We start from the raw sequence: 11,173 nt of genomic DNA on the forward strand, positions 1-11,173 counted from the left end.
CAAGCGAGCGGACTCGAAACTTTTCCTCTTTAAGAAAAAAAAAAGTTGTGCGCGGCTCTCAGTGGGTTTTTTTTTTTAATTCGCCTTCTTTCCTCGTCTCCCCTCCCCCTTCTTCCTTTCGAAAGTTTCTTTTTTTTTTTTTTTTCCCAGAGTTTGACCGCAGGGCTGATTCAACTTCAGTGTCAATCAACTTTTTTTTCTCCTCTTCCTCATTTAAATAAGTTTAAAGCTCCTCCTCCCCCTCCGGCCCACCAAATCTGAAACTTATATAAATTGGGCTTCGCGCGCCGCAGCCCGGGAGAGTCAGAAAGGCGAGGGGCGCCGGGAGCAGGCGTGTGGGACTCCAGACCGGAGAGCCGGAGGCTGCGCCTTCCCCGCACCGGGACCTTCACGGCACACCAGATCCTTGTCCCTGCCCCGTGCGAGCGCCCAGGATGACCACCACCCTCGTGTCTGCCACCATCTTCGACTTGAGCGAAGTTTTATGCAAGGTAAAGTGGGGCGGAGCGTTTGCTTTTGAAAGTCTTTTTCTTTTTTCTTTTGTCTTCAAAAAGAATCCCCGAAAGTTTATGTCTGGGAACGCAAGGAGGAGAGGAGGAGAGGCGAGATGGTTGTTTATTCCGCCCCATTTTCCCCCCTCAATTTGAAGGAATTTGACTCTCTGCTCCCCACCCTTTGAGTTTCAACAGTTCCTGGCGGGGATTACATGGGAATCTGGAGACCAGAGTTTTGGGGGGCGAAGTTTGCGTGGGGCTGCCTGGGGGGCGCGGGGCATTGACCAGGCAGGATTGGGGCAATTTTTCGGTGATTCTTTCGTCCATAATGTGCTGCTCTTGAGCCGGGTGTCGCGAGTCTGCTCGGTTTCCCTGTGTGCGCTCTGGGTGTCGCCGCTGCCGGGAGGGGTTCGAGTCTCTCCAGCCCCATTGCCGGACTGTGGGTCGAGAGGTGGGGGTCCCTTGGGGAAGTGAGTCTCGGGATGACGTTTTGCTGGTAGATTTCCTCTTCTGTTCTGGAGAGGCTGGGAATCTGCGAGAAAAGGCCAAGAGTTGTGGTTCAAAGGATGTTGCCAAGCGAGTTTGCAATGGGACTTCAGTTCGTCCCAGCTCAGCCAGGCTTCCTCTGTTATAGCCGACCGTGCTGCAAACTTTGGGGTGAGAGTGGGACTCGGGTTCACCCGCTTACCTGTTTTCCGAGGGACCGCGACTCCGATATGGAGGGGATGGGGGGACACGACTACAAAATGCCGGTCTGAGCTCAAGGGTCTCGGCGAGGAAGGATTTAATGAGGCCCTCAAGCCGTGTAGTTTGCCAGCTGGTGTGGAAAAAAGCAAGTTTTAAATCCGGAATATTCCAGGAGTGCCGTTTACGCGTACATAACAGAAGCCTGTGGATGTTCAAAGTTTTTCGCCCCCTCTCCCCAATTTGAAAGAGAGAAGCTGCTAGGCTACTTTTAATTGCTGAAGTGTTTTGCCTTCTTTTAAACACGTCGGGTCATGTTGCTCTCTTTTCCCAGCTTGCTTCTCCAGTCCGTGCAGCTGCCAGGGCCCCAGGGCTGCAGGGTTGGGGTGCAGGGATACCCTGGAGCTGAAGAGCAACATCAAAAAAGTTTGAATTTCAGCTTCCTTCCCTACCTGCGCATTCCCAAACTTCAGTTGCCCTGGCGGCTGCCTGAACTCTCCCGGCACGTCTTCCTTCTCTTCCTGGCTCTCCCGCTCTTTGATCTATTTCTCTTTCTCTGGCTCCCTCCCCCCGCAGGACTTTTTAAATGAACCTCATTGTTGGGAACAGGCTCTCTACTTGGTTCCTGTAATCCGCTCTGTGGGGTGGTTGCTGTTACAGATTCCAGATCCCCCGCAGCTGATCCTAAGGGACCAACTTTAGAAATCACACAATGACACCCACATGGGCTGGGAGCCAACTCCCAGGTCCCCTGCTCACACCCTTTCCAAATCTTGGGTACAGTTTGGGCAGGTGAATAGGGTCCCGTTGGAACAGAGACCTGCCTTTGGTGCCTCTGCCCCCCCCCCCCAAATCCATTATTGACTGGGAGGAGGCTGGGGGGATTTGGTGCTTTCCTTTTCCTTCCCACCTGCAGCTTTGCGTTAAAGATTAAACACTGGCCCTCTTATCCAAGCGTGCTCTTGCAGCCCGGAGACTAACTGCAAAGGCATCTTCCCAGTGGAGGGGGTGGGGTGGGCGGTGACTGGTGGGAGAGATCATTGTAGAAGGCACCTCTTCTGGGAGCACGGGGCAATGAGTTTTGTATTCGGGAATCACATCCCCTCTCCCTGCCAACCCCCCCCCCCGCCCCCACCAATCCGGGATTTCTCTTCCTGCCCCTCCCTCTCCCCTCCCATCAGCAAGGTAAAGCAAAGGCAGTCTGGAAATCTGTTGCCAAAGGAATGGAATGCTTCTGAAGGAGGAAGTTGAGAGTCTCGGGCCAGGTTTGGGGGGAGGGCGGCAGCTAATTAGGCAGGGACTGATTAAAAGGAGACCTAGCTCCTAGTCTCCTGAGTGTGGGAAAGGAGAGTTTGTGAGTTGTGTGAGATATTTTCAACACAGGGATCTATTTGGGAGGTGAAGAAGTTGGATTTCATGGATGAAAGTGGTAGCTTTGGGGACAGGATATGAGGGTGCATTCCAGGGATCGGCGTGGAGTAGGTGCATGTGTAAAACAATTTTTCACACAGGCCAGGAATTTTGTGGCTTCTTATGCCTGGGGCCAGAGTAAACCCTCTCGGCTGGTTGAATGGGAGAAAGAGGGTGAGGGGTTTGCCAGGGCAGAGGTGGGGATGGTGGGTTCCTTCGAGACGGAGCATTTCTGATCGTGGAGGGGGCTGCCCTTAGTGGGTACCCTTCTGGGCCTGGCGGATGGCCTTTGTCAACTAACCGCCGTCTCTCTTGTCTCTCTCTCCTCCAGGGTAACAAGATGCTCAACTACAGTCCTCCCGGTGCCGGGGGCTGCCTGCTGGACAGGAAGGCGGTGGGCACCCCTGCCGGTGGGGGCTTCCCCCGAAGGCACTCGGTCACCCTGCCCAGCTCCAAGTTCCACCAGAACCAGCTCCTCAGCAGCCTCAAGGGCGAGCCAGCTCCAGCTCTGAGCTCTCGGGACAGCCGCTTCCGAGACCGCTCCTTCTCAGAAGGGGGCGAGCGGCTGCTGCCCACCCAGAAGCAGCCGGGGAGCGGCCAGGTCAACTCCAGCCGCTACAAGACGGAGCTGTGCCGTCCCTTCGAGGAGAACGGAGCCTGTAAGTACGGCGACAAGTGCCAGTTCGCGCACGGCATCCACGAGCTCCGAAGCCTGACCCGCCACCCCAAGTACAAGACGGAGCTGTGCCGTACCTTCCACACCATCGGCTTCTGCCCGTACGGGCCCCGCTGCCACTTCATCCACAACGCTGAGGAGCGCCGTGCCCTGGCCGGGGCCCGGGACCTCTCTGCTGACCGCCCCCGCCTCCAGCATAGCTTTAGCTTCGCTGGGTTTCCCAGTGCCGCTGCCACCGCCGCTGCCACGGGGCTGCTGGACAGCCCCACGTCCATCACCCCGCCCCCCATGCTGAGCGCCGATGACCTCCTGGGCTCGCCCACCCTGCCCGATGGCACCAATAACCCCTTCGCCTTCTCCAGTCAGGAGCTGGCGAGCCTCTTTGCCCCTAGCATGGGGCTGCCCGGGGGTGGCTCCCCAACCACCTTCCTCTTCCGGCCCATGTCTGAGTCCCCTCACATGTTCGACTCTCCCCCCAGCCCTCAGGATTCTCTCTCGGACCAGGAGGGCTACCTGAGCAGCTCCAGCAGCAGCCACAGTGGCTCAGACTCCCCCACTTTGGACAACTCAAGGCGCCTGCCCATTTTCAGCAGACTTTCCATCTCAGATGACTGAGCCAGGGTAGAGAGGGCCGCCCCCCACCTATCCACCCCCGCCCCGACCCCGCACCCACATCCCCTACCCTTCCCTCCCTACCCATCGATTCCTGACAAACCCCTACATTAACAAGGTTAAGCTCAACCCCTTTCCCCCAGGACCTTGGGATGCCCCCTCCCTCCCCCCTCTTTAAATGCCCCTCCCCCCAACATAAGGACAAGTCAATTTGTCAATAGCTTCTTCCGGCTAGAACCCCCCCACCTCAATTTTATAGCCCACTTACCGTGCATAACAGACAAGTCCCATATTTGTCAGTAGGTGCGTGTTTTTTCCAGCTTAAGCCTTAAGTGCCAAATCACAAAAGAAAAAGCAGTAACGGTTTACAGAAGCAACTTAGTGCCTTGTGATCTAACTTTGTCACTGTGACTACATTACCTCTTCAGCGCCAGAGGGCACCCGTGGGCCTCCCTGAGCCTCTGCCCAGGGGGAGGGGGAGGGGGAGGGGGGACTTAGAAGAACCAGCAGCTCCCTCCACTGGCAACACAACTGCACCTTTCCTGATTCCAGTCTCCCACACACTTCCTTCTCCCCTCTCCCCAGTAACCCCCGCCCCCCGCCCCCGCCTTGGGAGAGTTGTTGCCAGACTTGGGTTTTTGGGGAAACCTAGCTTGACATTCAAAACCTTTTTCTTCCCGACCTGAACCTCTGTTGACTAATCTTGCCTGGGTTCGTGTAGGTCTGCAGGAAGGAAGACTGCAAAAGCGGATGAAGATTGTGACATAAGTGGGACTTTGTGATTTAATTTTTTTTCTTTTGTTTTAAGTGGGGAGGAAGGGGAAGCTAGATGGACTATGAGAGACTTGATTTTGGTGCTAAAGTTCCCCAGTTCGTATGTGACATCTTAAAAAAAAAACAACAAAAAAATGAGAGAAAAGCTTAAAAACATGTAAGGGGTGAGCAGTTAATGGTATTCATTCCACATACAATATCTGTGTAAAACGATTTCCTGTAGAAGTAGCTTTAATGGTTTTTGCTCTAGAATACCGTAGGTCTATCCTTAGAGCACTCACGCCATGCTTTTTTCCCTGGGTTTTAAACTTCATATAACTTCAGAAATTGGAGAGCAAAAATTTTGCTTGTCACTGCACATCAATATAAAAAAGCTTATTTAACTTATCAAAACGTATTTATTGCCAAACTATGCTTTTTTTTGTTAATTTTGTTCATATTTATCGGGATGACAAATCCATAGAATATATTCTTTTATGTTAAATTATGATCTTCATATTAATCTTAAAATTTTGTGACGTGTCTTTTTCCTTTTTTTCCACAGTTTTAATATATTATTCTTCAACGACATTTTTTGTAACTTTACACTTTTTTTGGTTATTTTATTTTAAAAAAATGAAAAATTAATTTAAAAAAATGCAAAAAACTGTTGGATTATTTATTTTAGAAATTTCCCCCCTTTGTGTTGGACTGCAAATTGAGTTTCTTTCTCTTTTGGCCTTTCACAACTAGGACTGAGAATGTATGTAAAAGTTCTGTGACAGTACAGAAGGAAAACAACTTCTAATGTATAGCTTCTAAAAGGGAAAAAAAGAAAAGAAACCCTTTGACTTCACGTGCCCATCTCTAGACATTCCGGTTGCAGATTTGACGTTCTGGATTCCAGGTTTTGGAGTTTTCCAATGTTAATGCAAACAACTGGCGCACACACATTAAGATGAATGTAATTATTATTCCTCTTGCTGGTCACTACCGTCGCTTTCTGTTTCTCTTTCTTTGTGTGAATTTATTTAAAAGAAAAAAAAACTTTTTGTAACGACTATTTGCAGTTTAAAAATCAATAAACCCATTTTTTCAAGAAATTGATGGTGAAACTGGTTTTGCTTGGTTTGTGGTTTTAGTCTGCCTGTAGGCTTGTCCTTTGTAGACGATGTAGGTGCTGGGAGGAGGAGGGAGGGCATTGGTTGATTTCTCATCCTTAACGGCTAAACCGAGGCCGAGGCTGGAAGTCTGCTGAGCTTTGAGGGGGTGGGTAGAGGTTTATTGCAAAGCAGCCTGTATTTGTATTATCTGCCCTGTTGTTGGCTGTTGACAAGGGTCCAGCCTTACCTGCCCTTGCAGCCTCGAAGGTTCTTCAGAGTGAGGCACGGGGGCTTACTGTCTTCTCTGCCTAGCCCGTGGTCTTAATTCCTTTGGGTAACGTTTGGGGTGCTGAAATGGTGAAGAGGGGGATGTGGCACGTGGCGCTCCAGCAAACTTGGATTTGAGTGTGTTCTTTTATTTGGGTGCTTCCAGGCTTTTTTCTTTTTTGGCCGCGCCACCTGGCATGTGGGATCTTACTTCCCTGACCAGGGATCAAACCCGCTCCCCCTGCACTGGAAGCGTGGAGTCTTAACCACTGGACCGCCGGGGAAGTCCCGCCAGGCTTGTTTTTTTCCCACAGGAAATTGACCTGAAGCCCTAGCCTCGTAACACCTATCTGGGGTGGGTATGATGAACCATTGCGGGCTCAGAGAGGAGCTTCCAGGGTGGTGGGGGGCTCAGTCACAGGGGACTGGGAGCAGAGGTGGTTTCACTTGGACCCAACGTGCGCTTCTGTATTTGGAGAGCTGTTAAAAGGAAGGGGTATGAAAATGGCCAGCGTAACAGGAAGTCATCTGTTCTTGCCGCCTTAGTCTTCGTTGTACCCCTGATGCCATGCAGGATGGGTAGGCTGTCATCTTGGGAAGGGTGAGGTCTACTTGGCTAGAGGAACCCCAGCCGATCGATGTCAGATGACCACTTAGAGGGGATGTTTTGCCTGCCAGAGAGAGGTTGGATCCTTCTGAAAATCCTGAGTCTGGTTCTTGGGAAGATTTCTTTCCGAGGAGGCAGAGATGGATATTGTTATCTGAGGCCTAGCTGCCTTCGGTTCCTTGCGCTCAGTAAGTTTTGGGCAGTAAGCTGAATTTCCACTCGAATTCCACCCGGCCTCTCCCGAGGCAGGCAGGTCTGCAGCAGACATCAGCTGGGCCAGGGCTATCCTTGAGGTTGGAGAAGACCTACCTTAGGCACCCTGTCGACTCTTCCTTCCCTGGCCAGCAGGTGCCTGCTGGGGGGCAGGGCGGTGAGGTAGAAAAAAGGGACTATTACCTCTTTCAGGGCAGGGGCTGGTGGTGGAAGGAGGGGGAAAAGCAGCCTTTCCTGGGTCTGGAGGAAACCTAGGCCTCCTGTCTCTTGAGGAGGGAATGAGTGTGTGTATTTGCGGTGGGTGGTGATGGTGGTGGTGGGGACATGTGAGCTTCCTCTCTGACTAAAAGCAAAAAGACATAGAATAGCGCACCTTGAGCTTGTTTTCCGTAGGAGTAGTTGGGCATATGGCAGATACCTTTCTAATTCCCCAGCTCATGGAGACACCGGTTGGGTTCAGAGAGGGCTGAGCATATCCACTGACCAGCCCAGAATTCCCTCCATTGGAGTCAGTCCCCTGAGTGATAACAAAGATGGAAGCATTGATTGCCAGAGACCCTGGAGTGCAGGACACTGGCTGAAGAGGCGAGGTGAGGTTCCCTATGGCCTGGGGAAGCTTTCTGTCCCCAGGACTTGACCCTTCAGCCCACCTAAGTGTCTCCATGGGAAACTCACACGGGCTGAGATTTAGGCCACCCAAGCCCATGCATGGTCACCACAAGAACCTGATTTTTTACCATATAGATCTTAAAGGTAGAAGAGATACCAGGGTCCAAAGCTACTTGGGAAATGAAGTAGCAGAATCTTTTTGGGCCCATGCTTTTTCCAGGATATTAGGCGATGAAAGGCCTCAGCGGCAGCAGCCCTAGTCCTGTGCTCTAGGCTGGCAGGGAATCCAGGGAGATGTGAGCCCAGAGCTGGCGGGGGACCTCCATGAGTGCCTCTAGAGCCGCGGAAGATAGGAGCCATGCAGAGAGAGCGGGAAGTAAGGCCTCCACAGAGGGAAGTGGAGCAGGAAAGGCCAGGCCTGCCTTTGTCAGCCAGCTTCCTGGGGCGTGAGGCCTGCTTCCCCACCTCTTGCTCTGGACCTTGGGGCATCTCTCTTTGGGGGCCCTTTACAAAGTCTGTCCGGGCTGGGCAGGGCCTCCATGGCTGTTGGTCCTGCAGCTCATGGTCTGGCTTTTGGTTAAATTTCTTCCCTTGGAGCAGCTCAAAGACATGAACTCTTTTGGCCACTGAGCAATGATTTACCTTTTCAGGTCTGGAAGCCTCATTTTCGGGAGGAAGGTTGGGAGCCTGCTGTGCCCCAGTGTCACTCTGGCGAAAGGAGGACATTTGGGAGAATGTGGAGGCAGACACGAGATGGGTTTTGCAGCCAACTGGATCACAAGGCACCAGTTACTGGGCAGACGGGGTCACGGCCTGAGGAAGTTTCTATGGCATGGAGGTCGGAGCCCTTCAACTTGGGTTCAAATCCCAGCTCTGCTAATGCCAGCTTGCGCCTTGGGCAAGTGACTCAATCTTGGATTTTCCATCTGTATCTTGAGGGGTGACTGTGAAGATCAAGTGAACCACAGCAATGATGGTTCTTCATCAGTGCAGGTAGTCTGAGAACTTTATGTGTGTTAACTAGTTAAATGCTCAAAGTGACCCCTCAGAGGAAGTTCTGTACTACCACCATTTTGCAGATGGAGAAATTGGGGCGTAGAGAAGTCCACTCATTCGTCGCACAGTTAGGAGTGTCAGGATTTGAACCCAGGCCGGCCTGCTCCATGACTGCATTTCCCTACCCTGTCACAGGCTGGCACGCTGAATGCATCTGGCCTGGTCCTTAGCACATAGTAACTGCAAATCGACCAGTGTTAGTTCCTGTCTCCCTTGGCCTTTGTGGAGATTTTGCAGGGGCCTGAGAGAGGACCAGTTGGATTAGATGACTCTGCACACACCCCCTCCACTGGGTGTCATGATCTCATGTCCCACAAGGCCCTGGATTGGTGCGTTTGGAGGATGGTGCCCAGGAGGAGGGCAGGCCACCCCCTTGGACTTTCTCCTTCTTTGCCTGTCATGGGGTGGCTTCTGTTAATGATTGACAGGGCAAAGGGTGCCCCAGGGCCACCTTGGGATTTGGCCCTGTGCCCTTCTTCCCCCAGGGTCTCCCTCCCTGCACGTAGCCAACCATTTAATCACATCTGGCTGGACTGACCTAAACACTACCTGAGTTCAGTGGGCAGGGGCAGGGGCAGGGGCAGGGGAGACCAGCCAGGCTCTGCACCACCCCCTTGCTGCCCTGCAGATGGCCCTCCTCAGGCCGGCCTCTAGCAGCAAACAGGGATTCAGAGAGTTGGGAAGCAGGGTGAAATCTTGGCTTTTTCTTGAGGTCAGGTCAGCACTGGGGGGCCCTGTGGTGACCCACCTCTTTGTGGGTAAAGCTTGGCCTACAGAGAAACCTTCTGGCCCCAGGGCTTACGATGCTTTCTGCAGGAGCCCCAAAGGGTTACATCTGACTTACCACTGTGGGAAATTAGTCTCTGCGGAGCTAGGGCAGGGGCTGCCCACATGCTGGGCCAGGTTCCCTCCTCCTGCCCACGAGAGCCAGCTGCTGCTTGGGGGCCAAGGATGCCTCCACCACGCTGAGGCTGTTTGCAGTTGTTTCGACATATTGGCAAAGGCTGGGTCTCAAGGTACAGGGCTGTGAGTGACGACGGTACCTGCGCTATCAGGGGGACAGTGAAAAATAAATATTGGCAATGGCCAAACCTGAGGCAATTTTCTCACAACCAGAAGCCAGTCAGGTAGCTGCCCCTGACTCCCAGTGATGCCTCCGGGAGAAGGAGCTCATGACCACAGGGAACAGAGTTCCTTTCTGCCCACCCCAGCACTGCAGGAGGAAGGGAGGCTCTGTTGCCCAGGTAACGAGTTGGTTTTGGAGTCAGGAACCTGGATTCAAGTTCCTGCTCAGAGTCAATTGCACTCCGAGACCTCAGGCTAAAAACTTAGTGAGCCGCTCAGGGCCCCAGTTTTCTCAGTTGCAAAATGGGATTTTGATGATGATAATGATGATGATGGTGGTGATGATGAAGGTGAAGACAAACACCTAGTTCAGTGGATAAACAAGCTGTAGCACAGTCACACGATGGAATACTGTGCAGCTGTGTAAAAGGATAAATGAAATGTATACACAACTACATGGGCGAACTGCAAAAACAGAAAGTTGAGTGAAAGAAGCCTGCCACAAAAGAGCACATTTTACATGAGTTCATGTGTGTGAAGTTCATAAGCAGGCAAAACTGACCTGTATCGATAGAGACTTGATTAGAAGGTAGAGTATATACACATAAAAAGTTCATTGAGCTGCACGTTGAAGATTTATGCACTTTACCGCATGTAAGCTACACCTCAAGAATAGGAACAGAGCTGCTATGAGTGTTAAAAAATACATATAAGAAAAAAAGATACAATAAGGAAAAAAAAAAAGAAATTCAGTACCTGGCCCATTATAGGTACTTAATACATCGTGGCTGGTTTTTGTATAACAACAACCTGAAGATGGTGGTGCTGATCTCGTTAGCTTTTTATAGAAGGAGAGCATTGGCCCAGAGCAGGTGAGTAACTTGCCCAGGTGAAGTGGGACTTGAATCCCAGCAGATCAGTTCTCAAGCCTACACAGCTGCCAACGACCTGACGCTGCCCCTTGGTACACAGGTGTTGCTTCTTTAGAAAAGCTAAATACACAGTAATGCAGACTGGGGCAAGCTGCTAATTACTTCATGTGACCATCCGCGTTAGAAAAGAGTTTCTTTTGGCAGATTCAAAAGAAATCTCTGGGAGCTGGTTGGTGCCTTTCACACTTTGTGCGAGGTCGAGGGAGGCCAAGCTGGGGCCTAGCTGTGCTCTGAGGGGCTGTAGAGAGGAGAGCTTGGCCGGGCAGACCAGCATACCGGGGTCACGGTCCCGGGAGTCACCCACGTGCCCTGCCTGTCGCAGCCCATCTCTCCCTAAGGCTGGTGGGGACCGTGAGGCCTCCGCGGGCCTGGCCCAGCCTCTCTTCCCAGGCCCTCGGGCTCAAGGGTGCGTGGGAGCCTCACGTGGCCGTTAGGGCGCCACCTTCGCCCTCTGTTCCGTTCTACTCTTTTGGGAAGCGGTTCCAGCAGCTGGGCTCCGGGAAAATGTTCTTGAATTCTGACGGAGGAAGATGCCCTGCTCAGCCAGTAGATGTGGCCACCCCAAGGCTCTGGGGGCGGGTTCTCCCAGGGCTGACCTGCAAGTGCAGCGTGTGGGAGCAGCAGCCTCGTGGTCCGGGAAGGGCCCATGGCTTGGGGTCCGGCAGCAGGGCCGAGGTGAAGGAGATGCTCAC

At 52.4% G+C, this 11,173-nt stretch overlaps 1 protein-coding gene across 5 annotated transcripts in view; it reads left to right on the top strand.

Annotated features, from left to right (window-relative positions):
* Nucleotides 1-5,732, top strand: part of ZFP36L1 (ZFP36 ring finger protein like 1) — a 25,694-nt gene extending 19,962 nt beyond the window's left edge. The window contains exons 1-2 of one of the 5 annotated variants that reach the window (XM_060140587.1): nt 216-491; nt 2,920-5,732. In XM_060140587.1, coding sequence (XP_059996570.1) covers nt 435-491; nt 2,920-3,879 — 1,017 coding nt within the window. In that variant the 5' untranslated portion in view covers nt 216-434 and the 3' untranslated portion in view covers nt 3,880-5,732. The other 4 variants (XM_060140578.1, XM_060140616.1, XM_060140597.1 and 1 more) reach the window with 4 other exon arrangements.
* Nucleotides 5,733-11,173: the final 5,441 nt, after the last annotated feature.

Source organism: Lagenorhynchus albirostris, chromosome 1 (genome assembly GCF_949774975.1).
Source record: "Lagenorhynchus albirostris chromosome 1, mLagAlb1.1, whole genome shotgun sequence".
In the NCBI taxonomy this organism is placed as follows: domain Eukaryota; kingdom Metazoa; phylum Chordata; class Mammalia; order Artiodactyla; family Delphinidae; genus Lagenorhynchus; species Lagenorhynchus albirostris.